Source organism: Leptinotarsa decemlineata, unplaced genomic scaffold (assembly GCF_025532065.1).
Source record: "Leptinotarsa decemlineata unplaced genomic scaffold, Ldec_3_MD MMD2_P_RNA_scaffold_7, whole genome shotgun sequence".
Lineage (NCBI taxonomy): Eukaryota > Metazoa > Arthropoda > Insecta > Coleoptera > Chrysomelidae > Leptinotarsa > Leptinotarsa decemlineata.
This window is the reverse complement of record NW_027412534.1, coordinates 2882111-2902144: the sequence shown is the minus strand read 5'-3', so window position 1 is coordinate 2902144 and position 20034 is coordinate 2882111. Positions and strand designations below refer to the sequence as shown.

At 33.3% G+C, this 20034-nt stretch overlaps 3 protein-coding genes across 5 annotated transcripts in view; all 3 read right to left on the bottom strand.

The window, feature by feature from the left end:
- Positions 1–1032: 1032 nt before the first annotated feature.
- Positions 1033–2970, bottom strand: LOC111512219 (general transcription factor II-I repeat domain-containing protein 2A). The gene has a single exon (XM_023168317.2). The coding sequence runs from the start codon at positions 2968–2970 to the stop codon at positions 1033–1035; it is 1938 nt and encodes a 645-aa protein (XP_023024085.2).
- A 2762-nt stretch (positions 2971–5732) lies between these two features.
- The window catches only part of LOC111514953 (facilitated trehalose transporter Tret1), a 38752-nt gene continuing 24450 nt past the window's right edge, over positions 5733–20034 (bottom strand). For all 3 annotated transcript variants that reach the window (XM_074170200.1, XM_074170201.1, XM_074170202.1), the window contains exon 2: positions 5733–7205. In XM_074170200.1, coding sequence (XP_074026301.1) covers positions 5854–7205 — 1352 coding nt within the window. In that variant the 3' untranslated portion in view covers positions 5733–5853. The remainder of the gene's footprint in view (positions 7206–20034) is intronic.
- On the bottom strand, positions 9177–11943 carry LOC141480280 (uncharacterized). The gene is made up of 2 exons (XM_074170199.1): positions 11297–11943; positions 9177–11104 (listed from the first exon to the last, which is right to left on the bottom strand). The coding sequence occupies exon 2, from the start codon at positions 10661–10663 to the stop codon at positions 9485–9487; it is 1179 nt and encodes a 392-aa protein (XP_074026300.1). The 5' UTR covers positions 10664–11104; positions 11297–11943; the 3' UTR covers positions 9177–9484.

Here is a 20034-nt window from a genome sequence, read left to right as displayed (position 1 = left end):
ATAGAAACGAAGCAATTCATCGACGATTTTTGAAACTGCTAATCCTTAAAACCGATAGCATTCATCCTGCAATTGGAATAACCCACTCTGAATTGCTACAAAAGCATAACTTCTTCAGTTTCGAAAAAAGGCGTGAATATTATAGTGTTGTACTAACCTATAAAATTATCAAAAGCATAGTTGACTGTCCAATATTACTGAAAAAGTTTGATATTTGCATTCCTAGAATATGTTCCAGACATCCGAGTACTTTCTATATAAAAACATCTCGCACAAATGTTCTGGAGAATTCTCCGATCCATACCATGTGTAAAGTGACAAACTCTTTTAGCGATAATTTCGATATATTCAGTTGCAAATTGTCAAATATAAAATCCCACTTCCTGAAGTAATTGTTTTGTCACCTATAGTAAATATAAAATGTGTAGTCTTCATAGTCACTTGTTTATATTGTTTGTAGTGTTTGTGGACGTTACAGTCACTTGTTTGTGATGTATTTATTATACTCTGTTATTTTCTGCTCTGTAATTGGACTAGTTCCTATTGAGTATTAAGTATTATTAAGTATTAATAAATTGAAGATACTACTCCAGGTATATCAAGAATTTTCAAATTCTTTGAAAATAGTACCAAAATTTCAAATGAAATTGTTCTACCACTTGATAGAATATTTTCAAAAGACATCAAATCGAAAAGCGAAGACCGTTTCATCTGCTGGCAAGTTCATGGTACCTAAGTATTGGTTTTTTGGGATGCGCGTAGGACAGGGGTCGGCAACCTTTTGAGACGGAAGAGCCAAAAGTTACAAATTACAAAATTTTCCAGTTTTCAAAGAGCCACTAACATTTTTGTTTCAATATTATGGTATTTGATTAGGATTAGGTAGATAAATTTGATTTTTTATTTAAAATAAATAGCTTTAAATATGAAATAATATTTATCCACATAAAAACATACAAATGAATCGCACAAAACATTTATATAACTATTGTACATAACTATAACCATTGTATAACATTTACAAGTTTTTCATCAATGGGAGCATTGGCCTTGCATGCCTTTTGAAAGTTTTGGTAAATCTGGCTCATAGCTTGTTGTTTTTAGTTTCAAGCACGCCTCTAAATTTTTATTTGTTAGCTGGCTTCTTGTTTTACTTTTTATTATATTCATGCAAGAGAACGCTTGCTCGCACGAATATGTTGACCCGAAGATTGTCAGCACGCCAAATGCCAACTTCTTCACCTCACTGAAGCATTCTGGGAGACTATTCCATGCATCAAATACAAGTGCGTCAACTCGCGGCATTTCTTTTAGAGCTGTCCACTTGTGCTGCGTAATGTGCATGCTTTTCTGGACCTCCAACTCTTCTAATTTGCTCTTGAGTTCTGTGAACTTTCCACTCCACAAATGTTTGGTTTTCAAATCCAACAATTGCATTTGAAACGAACCAGCATCAATCCCAAATGGCTCAATATTGATCTCCTTTAAATTTGTGGTGAGAGGATTTACTATGAACGCCAGAGTAATTGCGTTGGTTTTAAATTGCTCAAATCTCTCAGCGAATCCATCCTTCATTTTATTTATAGTAATGCTGAAGTAATTTGTGTCAATAGTTGCATTGTTTTCATCGCGATATTGCTTCAGATTTTCGAAATGAAGTAATTTTCCACTCTCCATGTCTTCGATGAAAAGAAGTAATTTATTTTCAAAGCAAACCACTTCTTCAAGCAAGGCATAGGCTGGGTTTCCCTTCCCTTGCAGTTTGACATTCAGCTCGTTTAGTTTCATTGTGATATCCACCATGAAGTAGAATTTTTGCAGCCATTTGTCTTCTTTCAATTCGGGACGGACAATGCCTTTTTCATCGAAGAAAATTTTTATTTCAGTCAAGCAAGAAGCAAAACGTTTCAATACGTTACCCTTGGAAAGCCATCGCACTTTATTGTGCAGAAGTAGATCAGAATACTGGCTTTCTATTTCTTCAAGAAATTCCTGAAACTGGCGATGGTAGAGTGCTTTTGCCAAAATGCTGTTAACGATCTTAATAACCAAGTTCATGACCTCAACCATTTCAGTCGGGAATGTTTGGGCACAAAGCGCCTCTTGATGAATTATGCAGTGAAACGTTAAAATTTCGTGGTTTATTTTTTGCCGAAAAATCGTTGTTACCCCTCTATGTATTCCTGTCATACTTCTGGCTCCGTCAGTTGCTATGGAAACGATTTTATTTATATCGATTTCATAGTCTTCCAGGCATTTTTGCACAGCATTTGCTATATCTTCTCCACGAGTTTGCCCTGAGAGCGGCAGCAATCCTAGCAGTTCTTCTTTTGGACCTTGGGACGACATATACCTGACGAAAAGGGTAACTTGTGCCGTGTCTTTTATGTCGCAAGACTCATCAATAGCAATTGATAAAGCAGAAGCCAGTTGAATGTCTTCCACTTGCATGTGTGTTATATTTGAAGACATTTTTGAAGTTCTATCTTGTACTGTTTTAGCAGATAATGGCATATCTTTAATTTTCTTCGTGATTTTGGTTTTGTTTTTGAAATCACGAAACAGTTCTTCAGCTCCACGTATGAAACAATCTTTGACGTACTCACCATCTGTGAATGGTTTCCCTCTTTTTGCAATTTGTAGTGATATTGCGAAGCTTGCCAGGTTTACATTATTTGAAGATTGCGCCCAGTTACTTAGCATAGAACTCGACTGCTGTTTTTGTTTTTGAAGCTCTTTAACAGCTTTTTTTCGTGTGTCACCGGATAGATATTTGGCAGCGAATTGGGTATGTTTTGTAGTGAAGTGTCTCTCCAAATTTGACTTCTTATTGTGTGCAAGTTTTTCTTGGCAAATCAGACAAGTCGGAAGGCCATCTGTGTTGCATATGAACGCAAACTGCTCTGTCCAATCCTGATTAAATGCTCTATTTTCTTCTTCAGTTCGTCTCTTCTTTTTATCAGATGCCATTCTGATGGCGGAGCTGAAATAAAGATTTTAAAATTTTTTCAGCTATCTAAAACGGGGTTAATAAACCTTTAATTAAATAGTCAATTTCGTTAATTGCTAATGTGTAAAGAAGTGAACTTTGTTAAACGTTAAAGCGTATGCACAAGTAGTGTACCTCCAGACAAATTCATTTTTTTAAATTAACCATAGAAGTACCTCGCTACCGAAAGCTCAACACATATAAATCATATTCATATACAGTAAAGCGTCTTTATAACGCTTCTCTTGGCGAGTAGAGAACACGCGTTTTAACCGTGAAAGTGTTATAAACGGGAAATTTTATATTTGACAATATACATCATCGATAAACACGTTGCATAGTGCACAAATTGTGAATCTGATATTCACAGAAATCATTCTCAAGCCACAGAACAAAAATCACGGTGATTTGTGTGTTAAAAATGAATGGTTTGAAACAGATAAAATTATTTTGTTTGAACAAAAGTAATTAACATCATTTTACAAAATGGACAATTTATCAAAGATTTAAAAAATAAATCCTTTTCAATGATTGGCGCAAAATCATTTTAATTTAAAATCATGCTATTGTAATCGTAGATGATTTTCATTTTTTCTTTATCTGTATGATTTTCGCGTTGTTGAAGCCACCGCGAAAACAGGTTCAAAATTTAAAACTCTCGAACGGTTTTCACGTTGAAAAATGTTTTACGTGTGTTAACTTTTAAGAAACAACAACACGTAACGAAACCAATACATAAGAAAATTAAGTGATGGAAACTAGAGCAAAAAAAACCGGAAAGCTTTCCCCGTTTAATGGGTTCTGAGAAAAAAAGGACCTCTGTAAATCACGTTACATCCATTGAATTAGTTAAGTTGTCGAACATTGAAAGGAATTTGTAAAGAAAAACAAACTTGAAGAACTGCATAATTATTACAGTATAAAATTGGAAATAAAATTAATAAGAGAATGTTTAGCGGTGAATTACAATATATCGTTGCTAAACCAAGTTCCATTTTAGCAAGCAAAGTGTAATAACGAAAAAAATGTCAATGAAATTTAATAGAAATGATTTTGGGATAAAGAAAAACAGCACTATATCCGGGAAAGCGTTATAAACGGGGGGGGGTTATATAGAAGTTTTACTGTATAATACGTATCATACCAACATGAAACAAACAGAACACAATAGTACTATAACTATGAAAATATTTACCTATTGATTCTGAGAGAGTTCTGACTCTGACAGCGAGCGTTGAAGTACACAGTTTCTTTTCTCTTTTAACAAACCGCAGCGCCTTGCCGTTTCACTCTCTTATCTAATATTCAAGTTGTATTTAAACAGCGCACCAATCAAAGTTAAAAAATCTTTCATTTAAATATGTCTCTTTCTTGTCTCACATAAAGAGAAGAAGATAATTCTTGAAATGGTTTCTTGTCTCACATAGTTCTTCTCACCCCCGCTTATTCACACTGTCTTGTTCTCTGTTGAGTGTTTTTAACCTACTAAACAAACAGAACAGTGTTGCCAAAGCGGGCAATCAACCGTCCGTAAACTCTCTACCCCACTTATTCTCACTGTTCTCTGGTGACTGTTTTTATCATATTTAAAACTTTAAATAGAATAAATTTAATTTAAATTTAAAACTTTTTTTTTCAGTTTAATATTTTTATGAGTTTTAAAAATAAAATAATATAATTATTAATATTTGCGCATGAAATTGAAGAGCCACAACTTGGCGTAGGATCATTACTATTGACTGTCTTAAAAAAAACGAAAAACTATTAACGGCGAGTATTGTGCAATGTTTGAGTGAGAAAATCAAGCAAAAACGGTCATATTTGGCTGAACAAAAGGTTTTTTCAATTAAGACAATACACCAGCTCACAACTCCATTATCGCAATGACCAAAATTAATGAATCAGATTCAGAAATGCTTCCTCATGCATCCATTCGCCAGATTCAGCCCCCTAAATGAATAGAAAAAGAAGATTTTAACATATTTCAACAGAAAGTTTTTCATAATTCCTTCTTTCAACTTTCCCAAAATCTCCAAAAAGTTGGGACGTTTCAGACAATGGAAATTTGAACCCCTATCTGTAAGTATCCACCTCAAATTTCAGTTAGTATTTCACTGTATTTTCAAGTTCCAATGATGTTGGTCAAATTATATATTTTTTGTATATGGCATTATCCTCTGAATTCAGTTAGCCATTTTTTATTCATTCCACTTTTCAATATAACTATTAGCGAAATTGTTTTTTGTCGTTTCCGTAGATTTTATTTGCATTGTTTGTATAAGGCTTTTGATAAAATGTAATAATGTCGTCATTCGCAAGCGCTTTGTTGCTTCGGTTACTCCACTTACTTCATATGACCCTCTAGTTTCTTGTATTTTATGATAATATGTGAAGTGAAAATTGAATAGTTTTTAATGAAACTATCATCAAGTCATCACAGAGGAAAACTACCTATTTATATCAACAGAGTTGATTGTATCTGAAAAATTGAAATTTTATGTCATTTATCCGTACTCTTTGAGAGTCTACTGGTATTTTAGAGCTTGCCTATATTCCAAGTTAAACTTTTTTTTGTAGATGCCAAGTTTCTTTTGGCGCCTCTTAAGTAATTGATCACCTTGATGTGTTCAGATAACTTTGAATTAACTGAGAATAAAAATTGGTTCTCATATTTCGTTGTCTTCGTGTCATCACTGAAATTTGCCCTGAACTATTTCAGGGAATCTTTCATTGAAACAAAGAGTGGATTGTAAAATTACACTATAATATAAAAATACTGATAGATTCTTAGAAAGTCAAACATGATGAAAATTTGCAATGTTGACAAAAATCTTTATAATTCCTTCTACAAATTCCACTGGAAACTAGAGCATGGTATCGTTCTCGCCAGATTTTCGCTCTACATGTATTCCTTTCAAAATAAACTGAATCTCCTCTAATGTTTTGCCTTTGGTTTCCGGAATGAAGAAATATGTGAATGAAGCAGTACCGAAACAAGAAAGAGAAAAAACATAAAATGGGTACTGCAGTCCGTAGTTATCACTCAATTGTTGATACACTTGTAGAGAAAGTAGGGCAGAAATTACGTAAGTTCCATCAGCTACGGTCATCCCTATCGCTTTCATCCTTGCTGGAAACAACTCAGCTGTTAAAACTATTGGCACCATTCCCAATCCAAGTTTGAAAAAACAGGCATACAACATCACTGATACAATAGGTATCCAACTTATTGATTCTACGGAGTAACCAAAGTTCTTCAAATTAAAATAAATTGCGATTACCATCAGGCACAATCCTGTTAGTATACTCGAGCTGATTAGTAGAAATTTCCGCCCATACTTGTCAATAGCAAAAGAGGATGTTGCCGCAGCCACCACCATAATAACTGCAAATATTATGGCCGCTGTTGAAGACTCGATATAGATGGAACCAGCTGCTTCCAGAATCACATGCAGATTCATCAAAAGAACACTAATACTACTGAAATGCTGAGCCATATTGAGCAGTGTCATGATGAGGATGGCCTTACGATTACTCGGTACCATAATTAAATCTTGAAACCTTCCTTTCTCAGTCTTTTGTCTTTCTACTGCTGTTTTGATCTCCTCAAGCTCTTTCTCTATGTTGCAGTTGGAAGGTCTGAGTTTTCTTAGAGATTTCTCCGCTTCGAGTGGTTTATCTTTGTAAAGCAAATAGTAAGGCGATTCTGGCATGAATGGAAAAGTAATCAACTCTATGAAAACTAAGCTACCGCCCACAATGCAGTGAGTGTATATGGCTACGTAAGGTGCGATAGCATAAATCAGGAGAATCCCTATCAACATCTGTATATAAATCATACTCGACAAAAATCCTCTCACTTTCTGATCAGCTATTTCTGCTATATACATAGGAGCTGCAACGAAAGCCATATTTCCAGCGGCTCCAGCAAAAGCTCTAGCTACAAAAATATACTCAATTCTTGGCGCTACGGCTTTGATGATCCATAAAACAAGAGTCACGAAAGAAGAAAATAGTATTGAACGTTTTCGTCCAATTTTGTCCACCAAGTACATAGTTATACCCAGTCCCGAGAAGGACCCCAACATCAAGAGATTTTCCAGCCACTCAGCTTGAGCTTTTGTAGTTTTCACTGGACTGTCTGGTCCTAGAAGAATCGGGACGACGGGAGCAGTCCATCCATACATCATACCATCACTGACGGCGGCAAGAGTTCCTGGAAAGAAATGTTTATTAAAAAAAAACATAAGTATAAAAATAATTTTTGGGAAAGAAAGTTTTTGGCTTTCTACTACTCCATCTGATACAAAAAAATGGATGAGAGAATCTTCCAAAGAAAGGAAGGAAGTAATCAATTTGAAAATAAGTAACTCTATACATGGATGTGTAGATCATGCAAAGAAGTAACTTTCAGACACAAACTGAAAGAAAGTCCTCGTGAAACAGCTACTTTCATATACACATTGAATTACACGAAAGAAAATAATTCTTTCGAAACAAATACTTCTATATGAACACTGAATTATACAGAAGATACTTTTCTCTATTCAGTTTGTATATCGAACATTTGTTGAGGAATGAGAATCAGATATCATTCACATGAGTTCTACTTTGAATGAATGGTAATAAATTGTACTCACATGGAACACTGTCTCCCTAACTGGTATACACGTGTTTCGCCTTAAGACACTTGCCCTAAGGCTCTTCAGTACCAAATTGGATAACAATAAAGAAAATACACACACTTCATTCATTAATTACGATTTTTGAATGTCACGGAATAAGCTTGATCTGCTTATGTCATCGATGACATCGTAATGACATTCATTCACCTATTTGATTTAATCCCAGCCATGAGGAATCTTATTTGATTTGAAAGATATATATTTAGGGTGACAGTGTTCCATGTGAGTACAATTTATTACCATTCATTCAAAGTAGAACTCATGTGAATGATATCTGATTCTTATTCCTCAACAAATGTTCGATATACAAACTGAATAGAGAAAAGTATCTTCTGTATAATTCAGTGTTCATATAGAAGTATTTGTTTCGAAAGAATTTTTTTCTTTCGTGTAATTCAATGTTTATATGAAAGTAGCTGTTTCAGGAGGATTTTCTTTCAGTTTGTGTCTGAAAGTTACTTCTTTGCATGATCTATACATCCATGTATAAAGTTTCAAATTGATTACTTCCTTCCTTTCTTTGGAATATTCTCTCATCCATTTTTTTTTGTATCAAATGGAGTAGTAGAAAGCCAAAAACTTTTTTTCCCAAAAATTAATCACTCCTAAAAATATATCCCTTTCAAATCATATAAAAATAATGTTGAATTATTCAAGTATTGAATTGTCCGGCAAAAGCTTTCGAAGTCATTTCAAATTTGTATGCCTCTTCAAATTTGAATGTATTAAAAAAATACACAAGTGGGTATTTCCCATCAAATTGCGAAATTTGTTTCCCGAGTCATTGGTGCCGAATCATATGCTTCAACTACGCAAGTCTTTTTTTTATTTAATTCATGCTGTCTAATACTACTTTTGTTAAAAAAGAGAACATTGCCACTTACGAAAAAAAAAAAAAGATATGGCCACTTTGTTACAATGAAAGTCATTCCCCCACCTTGTCCCTTAGTACAAACATATTACTTAAATGCCTATTCAACTAAAATAAATCAAAATTTCTTATTAATGAAGTATTGCAAATAAATTAGAGAGATGTGTGTTATTCTATGTCAAAACTTTCATTTCACAAAGACGAATTTATAAAAAAGATAATTCGATTTTAAATATGTCCCGCCAAATAAAATCATTTCCTCACCATATAAGGTACACTGGGGGTAAGTGTGGCCTAAAATTTCAATAAATAAACTATTTTGGGTTGTAATTTCATTTTATAACGACTAAAATCAATTGGAGTGTCATTGGAGTGTCATCAACAAGGGCATGTAGAATTGGGACTGAAAATATAAAAGAAAAATCTACTGTATTTTTTTTTCACATATAAAATCGTCTTTATGAACCAATGGTTTACACTTCCCCAACAACATGGGGCAAGTGTAAATTAGGTATCTAAATTGATTTAGAAGCATTGAACTTTCATTTGGGTAAGTGTAAATTAAAAAAACATACGAAATAATATTAGAACATTTTATTGGAAATATTAATTTAACATACATTTTGCTCAAATGAAATACTGAAATTTAAATGTCCTCTTTTATGAATAGTAGGGGGAGGTAAATTTGGTCTGCAGTTATAATTGATATGTCTTCGATGTCTGGCCAATAAAATTGGGATGAAGATCCTGACCTTCTGGCAAATTTGACTTGTAAATTTGGTTCTAGTGCTGTTACCTGTCCAACATAAAATTTAGACAATTTTTTTGCGTTAAATTTTACCAGAACCCAGTTCTCAATGTTTAATTTTTCTGGACTATTATCCAGCAAGCTCATGAATTCAGCTTCTTCGTTGAAATCTACTATTTCATCATCCAAATTTATGTCATCATCTGAATCATTTTCTTCTTTTTCTTCCAAACTATCTTCATCTGTCTCTTCTTCGTACAACTGTTTTTTTTCTTTTTCCTTCCTAGTTTTTTAGGTTTTGATTCAACTTTATTCGCTTGCTCTTTTAAGACAGCAATTGCCTCCAAAGTTGTAATAACTTCAGCACCTTTACAAATTTTTTTGCGTGTAGTTTTTTCTGTTTTTGGAACCTGTTTCAGTTGTTCTAAAATAATGCTCTCAAAAGTTATGGATGTAAGTGATGGTGTCAAGCTTTTAGGTTCAAATGACAGACTTGTATCGATTAAAGATTTTTGAGAACTGGATGGCAAGTTAATTTGGTTTTCTTTAATTTGATCTGCGACAGACGGATCTGGAACAGCTACTGGCGAGTTGTTACTGCTATTTTCTAGATTCCACCTTCTGTATGCTTCTGGATCAAATTTTTCAGCTGCTATCACTTGATTATTAAAGGGGTATATTCCTCCTTTTTCATATCCCTTAATAAGTAATGCAGGACCTGCTTCTGACCATATTTTAGAAATTATGGTGGAAAATACTGCTTTAGGTAATTTGGTGCCATAATTTTGTCTCTGCCATTTTGTCAGTTCTACATCCCATGCTACTTTCAATGACTTAAATACACATAGATCCATAGGCTGTAATAAGTGACTAAAATAGGGTGGAAGCTTAATTATTATTATATTATTAGCTATTGCTTTTTCTATCAAAAAAATACTAATGTGTGAGGTGTGGGCATCATAAATTAATATAACGGGCCTTTCCTTGCCAATATTTTGCAAAAAATTATTTTCAAAATATTTTGTGAACATTTCTGTCTCCATCCACCCGTTTTTTGTTGCTGAATAAGTCATTTTAGGATACTCGGTCTTGTTGGTAATCCAGCTATCCCAAATATTCTTCCCTTTGAATACTATCAAAGGTGGACGTTTTTCACCTGCAGCGTTTCCCCCAAGGAGAACTGTTATGTTTTCACGACCGGGGCCGCTTGTTGTTCTATGAGCTGCTTTACCTTTTTCTCCAACTACTTTAATACGTGATGGATCTAGGCAAAAACTGGTTTCATCAAGATTATATATTTGAGATGGCGGTATATTTTGAACATGCTCTTTGAGAAGATTGAAATAATTGTAGATAATGAATGGGCCCATTGCTCTTTTACGAGCAACTTCAACCGACTGCGGTTTTTTGAGACTTTAGTTGAATGTTTTCGTAAACCGAATAAAGTAATCGTCTCCAGGGATTCCGTCTTTGAAAGGTGTCGCGATGTTATTTTCATTTACAAAGCGTCCAATTAACTGAAGAACTTCTTTTTTGGATAGTCCCAAGCCCCATTTCTCAGCTAGTCTGATACTCTCTGCAATTCTTTTTTCCACTTCAAAAGGGAGAATAGGAGCCCTGCCTCCAGTACTACTTTTTGTTCCCCTGGTACCCTTAACATGAGTGAAAAGGGTAGCTTTGGGTATTTTGTATGCTATTGCTGCCCTATACAAAGTTAGACTACCTGTTTTTACAGCTTGTACTGCCTCTCCCAATTCATTTTTGGTATAGCTCGGTGGAGGTTTTTTGCGGATATAGTTTCGTACCATAGTCTGTAACAATAAAATACTTAAGTGTTTTAAAATTATAGCAGGGGTAAGTGTAACCTATTGCCGGTTACATTTTCCCCAAATACGATTTATTGGTGGGAAAGTGTAAACCATTACATTGAAACAAAAATAATTGAGATTCTAACAAAAATAATATTATTAGTTACTTAATAACACCTTCAATGAAGTACTTACCAAAAATTGTTGTTAAATCACTTGAAGTTTTCAACTGACAAAAAAATAATATTGACACGACGGAGCTCGACAGTCAACTGAAAACCCACGCGCACGAATGAACTGATGTCACATCAGAGTCTGCATTGTCTATATGTAAAAGTTGTAGTACAGTTTAAGGTAGACATTATAGTATACCTACCGCAGTATAGATGGCTGCACTAGTAGCATACTGAAGCTCCTAAATTATTATAGGTTACACTTACTCCGAATTTACACTTACCCTGGTGTACCTTAACGAATATTCGATATCTGAACGTATCGAACGATATTTTTATATGTAACCCTATAAAATTAGTACCTGGGAACACTTTCAAATGTTTCAAAATGTCGATTTCCTCTCAACTATAGGTGAGTTAATGCAATAAAATATTACATTAAAAATAGTTAGGAGTTACATTTATGACGATCATTACCTCACGTTACATATATATTAGGTATTTTAGTATATATGTATATCATTTATTGTTTGTATGAGTTTTTGGGAGTAATATGCATATTCGATATGTGAACAACAAATTGAGGTTATGTACCGGCATTCTCGGAGCTTTAGTTAAAATTCGTCATTCCCTCATGGTCATTCCCTCACTACATTTGGGAGTGAGGAAATGACGGAGGGATGAGGGAATGATTCATAAAGTATTCTATATTTATATTAGATTTTTTATTCATTTCTAGCAACTGGTATTGTATGGTATTTAATTAAAACCAGGTACAAGTATATGGTAGCAAAATGACACGGCCAAAGAGGTTGAGTGCTGCAGAAAAAAAAATGAGAGTAAGATAGAAAAAGGGGAGAAAAAATGAAAAACAATACCGAATTTTTGGAAAAACTGCGGGAAAAGGACATATTAAAGTATTTAAATAAAAAAGATATGGGTCAGATGAAATCAGTTATACATATGACTGCTACAGAACTTAGACAAAAACTAAAACAATGGAAAGAAAATAGTAAAGTGTATAGAAATAAAGAAGCTATAATATACAAACATTTACAGAGAGTACTTGATAAAACACCTCCACAATGTCCAGCATCAGATATGCAGCAAAGTAGAGAAGATGTAGCTGTTCGAAATAGACGACAGATGCGAAGGCGCCGAGCTATTTTGTATGAAAAATTGTAAATTTGGAAAAAAAAATTAGAATGCAGTGAAATTTACTGAAAAATACAAGAAAAGGTACAAAGGTAATATAATAGTTCCTGAGATTGTGAAGAAGAAATTACTTTTCAGCGAGGCGTTAACAAGAGACCTAAAGATAAGTTTCAATGGTCTTGAAAAAAAACATTTAAAAAAAATGTATTACGAAATGTTGAAATTCAAATCACTGCAGAAATAAATACAAGTTACTTCATGAATCAAAACCTTTTCTCAAAAATGATACTTCCAAAACACAAAAACCTCACAAAATAAGGCCTTAAATGCTTAGTGTCAAAAACGATGTAGTTGAATTCTTGGAGAAAGATGAAAATTCAAGAATGTTACCAGGTAAAAATAACTATTTAAAATCCAACGAAGGTAAAACACAATAAAAGCGTGTTTTATATGATCACTGCATAGTTTACAGCAACAGTTTTTAAGCACAGTTAATTATAAGATAAGTTTATCAACCTTTTGCAGATTCAGACCTTTTTGGATTACTTGTCAAAATGTTAATGTACGAAATATTTTCCAATGCATACAGCATGCCAATATTCAACTGATGCTGGAAAGACGTGATGCAGAAAATAAAGACGCCAAAGTTAGTTAAGAAGGGGAATTATGTTATAACAGAGATAGATGAGAGTGATGCGAAAATTAAGACTGATTAATTTGATCTCAAAGAATAAAAACTAACGCAAGAAAAAATCAACATTAATGATTATTATTGTTACTTGTAATATATATGAAGAAGTTTAAAGTTATGAGGAGTATTAGATACAAAGATTAAAAATAAATACTTGTGAGTTTAAAGATAGAAAAAAAAATATTTTTTACTTTTTCAATAGTGTATTTGTTAATTTTTTGAGTTATTTATATCGACTATAAGTACAAAGTTTTTTAGTTGCTCTTCTTCAGAATAAGATATACCTTTTTTTATTTCATAAGAATTACATAATTTTGTTCATTATTCTTTGTTTTTTATCTGAAAACAATAATGAATCATTCCCTCACCCTGTTAATCATTCCCTCATTTTTATTTTTTTAAATATTTAGTTTTAAGAGAGTATAGACAAAAAAATGGAATACCAAGACTTCTAAATAAATCTATTCAAGCTACTTTATTGATTTCAGCAACAAAAAAAAGAAAATTCCATTAAAAAAAGATATTTTAATTATGACTCAAATTTTGAAATTTCGTAAGAAATACCCAAGTAATTGAGTTTGGGAGACTTTACAGTAGAACAAATTACAATAGGTTTTATCAGAATTGTCTAAAGAATAACTTGGAAGGTATGCTGTCCCAAAATGAACGGTTCCTCGCATTTCACAACGCGCTATTGAATGTATCTAATAAATCATTTCCTATGCAAAAAATCAAAGTCAAAAAACGAAAACCATGGATTACAACAGGACTGAAAATTCGAAAAATTTGGTACACTGCATAACATACGAAAATTCTCTGACAATCTTCCATGACTTCTTCAATAACTACCGCAGAAAATAGATCCACTATTAAGAGAGCGAATGAACTCCATTATTTTCCCGTAATAAAAATAAAAAAAAAACTTGTGGAAATATCACTCAGTCCTGATAAAATCATTGATTATTATTGTTCGATCGCAAAAAATCTTAGTGATAATATAGTGGTTCCTTACAATCCCTTAAAAAATCTTGAAGATGTCAGAATTGAGGATAACCTAACATTGTACAATACAAGTATTAGTGAATTAGTAGAAATTTTGAGGAATATAAAGAACAAAAATGCAACTGGATATGATGGAATCTCCATAAAAATTATTCAAAATCTTCCAATTAAGGCACTGCAAACATTGGTATCTCTAATCAACACCTGATTTTCTGAAAACATCCATTGTCCTTTCATTATATAAAGGTGGAGATTCAGATGATCCCGCGAATCTTCGCCCGATCTCTCTCATTCCAACTATAGTCAAAGTTATCGAAAAACTTGTGAAAATACAAGGGTTTGGAAAAGCTGAATACACTTATTTGAATTAATGAATCGAAGAGGTTTTGTATTAAAGTGTATACTATTTTAAAATTCTTGCAAAGCGCTTTCGACTTTCGTCATCATCAGTGCTCACCTGAAAGTAAGTGATCTAGTTGAAAAGGGGAATTTAGTGAAATTGAAATTGTAAAATTTTTTTTAAGGTTAAGAAATTTGGAAAAAATTGTTTGAGATTACTTACTTGTCAGGCAACAGGAAGTATCAAGATAAGTGAATTGTACATTGTAATATTTGAATTATATAAAACAAAATAGGCTTATAGCCAAGAAAATACATTTTTGGATTGAGGCCATGTGGTTCAGTCAAAGTATCTTATGAAGAAGGACAACTTGAGACAGAATGTGTCGTGTCATGTTAAAATAATGGTACCAACTTGAGGAGTGATCCATTAAAGGTTTGCTTAAATATGTAGAGGAAAAATATTGAATAAATTATATTAATAAACTGTGATTAATTAATAATTCATAATCCTCTTATGAAGGGGAAGGAAATCTCTGTTTAAGTTTACTTGAGTATTCAGACAATGATCATTGTTGGAAAGTTCTTTAGAAATCTCCAACTCTTCAAACAAGTCAAGTCTAAGGAAATTTTTATTATCTATTTTATGTAATATTTTGGAATTTCTATTGGGACTTAAGTTGTCATTGTGAAATTTTATGTGATGGCCAAAAGCAGATTTATCAGGTTTTTTCATATGTTCATTAATACGAGTGAAAAGAGGTCTACAGATTCTACCAATATAAGATGCCGAACAATCAGAACAGTTAAGCTTGTAGACTCCACTTCTGTTTAATTTGTTGATTTTGTCTTTAGAATTTACTAGAAAGTTACTTAAGTTGTTTTGAGATTTAAAGGAAATTTTTGTACCAGGTATGGTATTTTCTATAAATTTGGAAATTACAGTACACATATTTTGATCAAAATAAGGTAAGGAAGTACACATATTTGATCAAGTAAACTTAAACAGAGTTTTCCTTCCCCTTCATAAGAGGATTATGAATAATTAATTAATCACAGTTTATTAATATAATTTATTCAATATTTTTCCTCTACATATTTAAGCAAACCCTTAATGGATCACTCCTCAAGTTGGTACCATTATTTTAACATGACACTTGACACATTCTGTCTCAAGTTGTCCTTCTTCATAAGATACTTTGACTGAACCACATGGCCTCAATCCAAAAATGTATTTTCTTGGCTATAAGCCTATTTTGTTTTATATAATTCAAATATTACAATGTACAATTCACTTATCTTGATACTTTCTGTTGCCTGACAAGTGAGTAATCTCAAAAAGTTTTTTCCAAATTTCTTAACCTTAAAAAAAATTTTACAATTTCAATTTCACTAAATTCCCCTTTTCAACTAGATCACTTACTTTCAGGTGAGCACTGATGATGACGAAAGTCGAAAGCGCTTTGCAAGAGTTTTAAAATATTATACACTTTAATACAAAACCTCTTCGATTCATTACTTGTGAAAATACGTCTGACAATTTTCCTACAACACCACAATATTTTGAGTGGAAGCCAGTTTGGTTGTCAAAGCAATAAAAACACGCACGATGCCATCTTTTCGTTTCTTCATGATATTAACTCCAAGTTTAATTCTGATAGTGTAGCAGCTGCGGTCTTTTGTGATCTTTCTAAGGCGTTTGATTGCGTTGATCATAAGATCTTGCTAAAAAAAATCACCAATACGCCTGCAGAGAAATGACGCTCAAATGGTTTGAATCTTACCTATCAGGAAGGAATCGAATGGTAAGAACAACAGGACTTTCAGAAAAAAAAAAAAAGGGAAATTTTGTGTGGTGTTCCACAAGGTTCAGTTTTGGGACCCATCTTATTATATGTCAATGACATTGCAAATTTGAGCATTTCTGGAAATTTCTTTTCGCTGATGACACGACGATATTGTGAAACAAAACAATTTGAAATGATTTACACAATGATTTACATGAAGCAAGAGCCGAATCGATCCCTCTTCGAAACCTTTCTTTACTTGGAAGGATCGATCGCAGTTTGAGAAATGGTTCTTTGGAGATTCTGTGAAACATGTTCTTCCTTACGAATCAGTAGATAGTTGTCCTGAAAATCTAGAGGAGAAAATTGGATTGGATAATTTAGGAAACACTTGCTACATGAATAGCATTTTACAAGTGTTGTTCATTACGAAGAATTTTAAGAACGAAGTTTTAATGATGAACGAGAACGGGAATGTTTCCTACTTATTCATCAAACTCAAACACATGTTCATGCAGCTGCGGTTTCGTAAGAAGGTATCATGTTTCCCTCCAACCGATTTCCTGGAGTCTTTGAGGTCCACTAGATACTCGTTAGGACAACAAAAGGATTGTTTAGAATTCTTGGGGGCTTTGTTATTATATATATATATATATATATATATATATATATATATATATATATATATATATTATATATATATATATATATATATATATATATATGTATAAATATATATATATATATATATATATATATATATATATATATATATATATATATATATATATATATATATTATGATATATTAAATGATCTGATATGAACAATTTTTTTGTGCTAGTATAATGTCAACAAAGCATTGCTCTTTTGCCAATTGTACGTCGGATAATCAATATCCGGAAAAAAAAGTGTTTTTTATACCATTTATAAACCCTCATATTAACGAGGTTAGATGTAAGAAATGGATACATGCTTCGAGGAGAGTGGATTTAACAGTGCAAATAATAAATAAATATTCATATGTATGCTCTAAACATGAAATGAATAGTGAATTTTTCATAGTTAATTACCATTGATTGGAATGAGATATATCCTCAATCGTTTATTAAATTTGTCACCTCACAAACCACAAGAGGAGACTAAATCATCTGTCGGTAACAAATAAGACAGATGGGTATCCGCGGCTAAGCTAAATAGTGGAGACGAGAGTGGGTTAAACAACTTAGCAAATTTCAAATAGATCTTAATGGGCGCCAGGTAAATTTAATCCTCCAGATACCCTAAGTAACTCACAATATCAATAACTTACCAATTAATATTGGAAATAAAAGATAAAGATCCCCAATATGATTTATTCAGTAATCTCAACTTACATGGATTAACCAACAACGCTTCTAAGACAACAATGCGATATTCACACTACTACGCTATGTTCAAATGTCAATACAAGAACGCGGTGTATATAACCACGGATTCAATCAGCCATAAATTACGGTAGTAACGACTCTCAAAAGAAAACTACAATACGTCGAGTAAAACTACCACGAAAATTGAGTAGGTGAAATCGTAAATACTAGTATCGGATGGTAAGACAAACTCGTTTGCGTCGCGTGAGCTCAGGCGTAAGCGCATCGGTGTCAATCAGTAATCGTGAAAGGAAGAATATACCTCAATTTCCGTTTCACAAATATCTATATCAATCAGGTATCAATAAACAAACTCTTAATCAATAAACGATAAACAAACACTATATCAAACAGGTATCAATAAACAGAAGGGCAACAATTATTCAAATAACTCAGTATAGCACAAATATTCAAATAATTCAATTATAACTTGCGTGCTCCTTTTGGGCCACCTGGTATATGGTGTTAGGCTACCCGTGGTTCGACGGAAGTGGATCACCCTGTAGTACTGCTGAGATGGATCACCCTGTAGTACGGCGGAGATGGATCACCCTGTAGCACCACCAAGATAGATCACCCTGTAGGGCACGACAAGCTGGACCAGTAATGGATCACCAAATAAGATCCAGAAAGATAAATAAAAGAAGGAAAGAAGAAAAAAAGGAAAACAGGAAAACAGGAAAAAAAGAGGAAAACAGGAAAAAAAAGGAAAACAGGAAAAAAACCCTGGCCAAGGGGTTTTCTATACGTTTCTTCGTGTGCGGTGCTCTGCACGGAAGTCCTACTGGGACTTGATGAGTGACTAAGGGCCTTCTGTTTCTTATGAATCTAATTTCGGAAATCCTTCCACCTGGCACGAGTTCGGTAACCACCACAAATCCTCAAAAGAGCTTAAGTTTCAGACTGCAAATATCCACACCAAAATGACCAATCAGTCTTCCACTATACAATCCCGTGAAGGATGGCACAAATACAACCATGTATATCCTACAATCAGTCTGATGGTACCCTTGAACTCCGAACCAAGCTCATCGAAGGCCAACTTCCGAATACTAAGAGACTGCCACATCCGACAGCTAACCAGTTGTTGCCACAGTATGTCCAATCTACACTACAAACACCAAGGGGGCGCTGTGCACAACATCATAAATCTATCAATTCCTCCACAGCCACTTGAGACATCATCAACAAGTCCATGACCCATCAAAACTCCTTCTCAAACCAATGCAACCCTAAACAACCCTTGACAATTTGAGTAACCGATCAATCCTCCACCCGTGAACAACTGTAGAACTAGTTCGGTGTAGTTCGTCGGAACGACACTACGAAAGTTCGGCGGATGTCAACCAACACCTGTCTCTTAACCTTGAAATTGAATGTTTACAAAAATATTCACTCCAACCTATTTTCAACTATTTACCAATCCTTATTTATGCGATGGAATAGAAACATATAAGGTAAGTCGTCACATCTTACCCATTCAGTACGAATATTTGAACATTCATATTATGCAGAATATTTATCGAAAATATCAAACAGTATTCAGAAACCAGAGCTAACTAGTATTGTTTTTCAGGCGATATGACTCTAATATGTCAGTAAACCTTCTGGAAGTGATGAATAACAATCTATGCAAGAAATATTCTCGGAAAGGTATAGAGAATAAGGCAGGTAACGGCTGAAAAATGATAGGCGAAGTAAACTGAGAAACAAACAATAACAACTATTTCAACCTAGCGAGGAATTTTCGGATCTCCAACGTCGATTGGCAAGAGGAAAATGTGTAAGTACTGGTTAAAGCAGTTAGTCAGGGAGCATACATATATTCTTGTACATTTCAGGTATGGTTTTCTATGGAACGGAAGATTCCCATTACTATGATGTAAATGAATAAAATCAACTTGTAACTGAATTACATTGTTGATATCCTCTGAATAAAGGTAAGGTAGTGTTTTGAAAGGTCACATAGGAGCAGTATTGATCTAGTGTTAAATTGAAACGTAACATATGATGGAATCGGCCGTTGCAGTTGAAAGACACGCCAGATGAAGCCATTGTATGGCGAAACACGTGTTGCGTTTTTGTAAAACAATTTAGTGAAAATCTCACAATAAAGTGTTTTTGGAATACGTTTGAAACGTAACAAATTATATTCATTTATTATATTCAATTAAATTTATGTCCTTACCATCTATATTTGATTTATATTTAACTCGAAAATAAATCTGAAATTCATAATTATTTTAAATTTCTTTTATTACAGTTTGAATCTACTGCTACTCTTTTACTAGAGTCTGTATACTAACCTGTTTATCAATTCACTTTTTTTTCAGTTACTTTTAAATTACGGCATGCAAGCCACGTTTTAATGTTACAA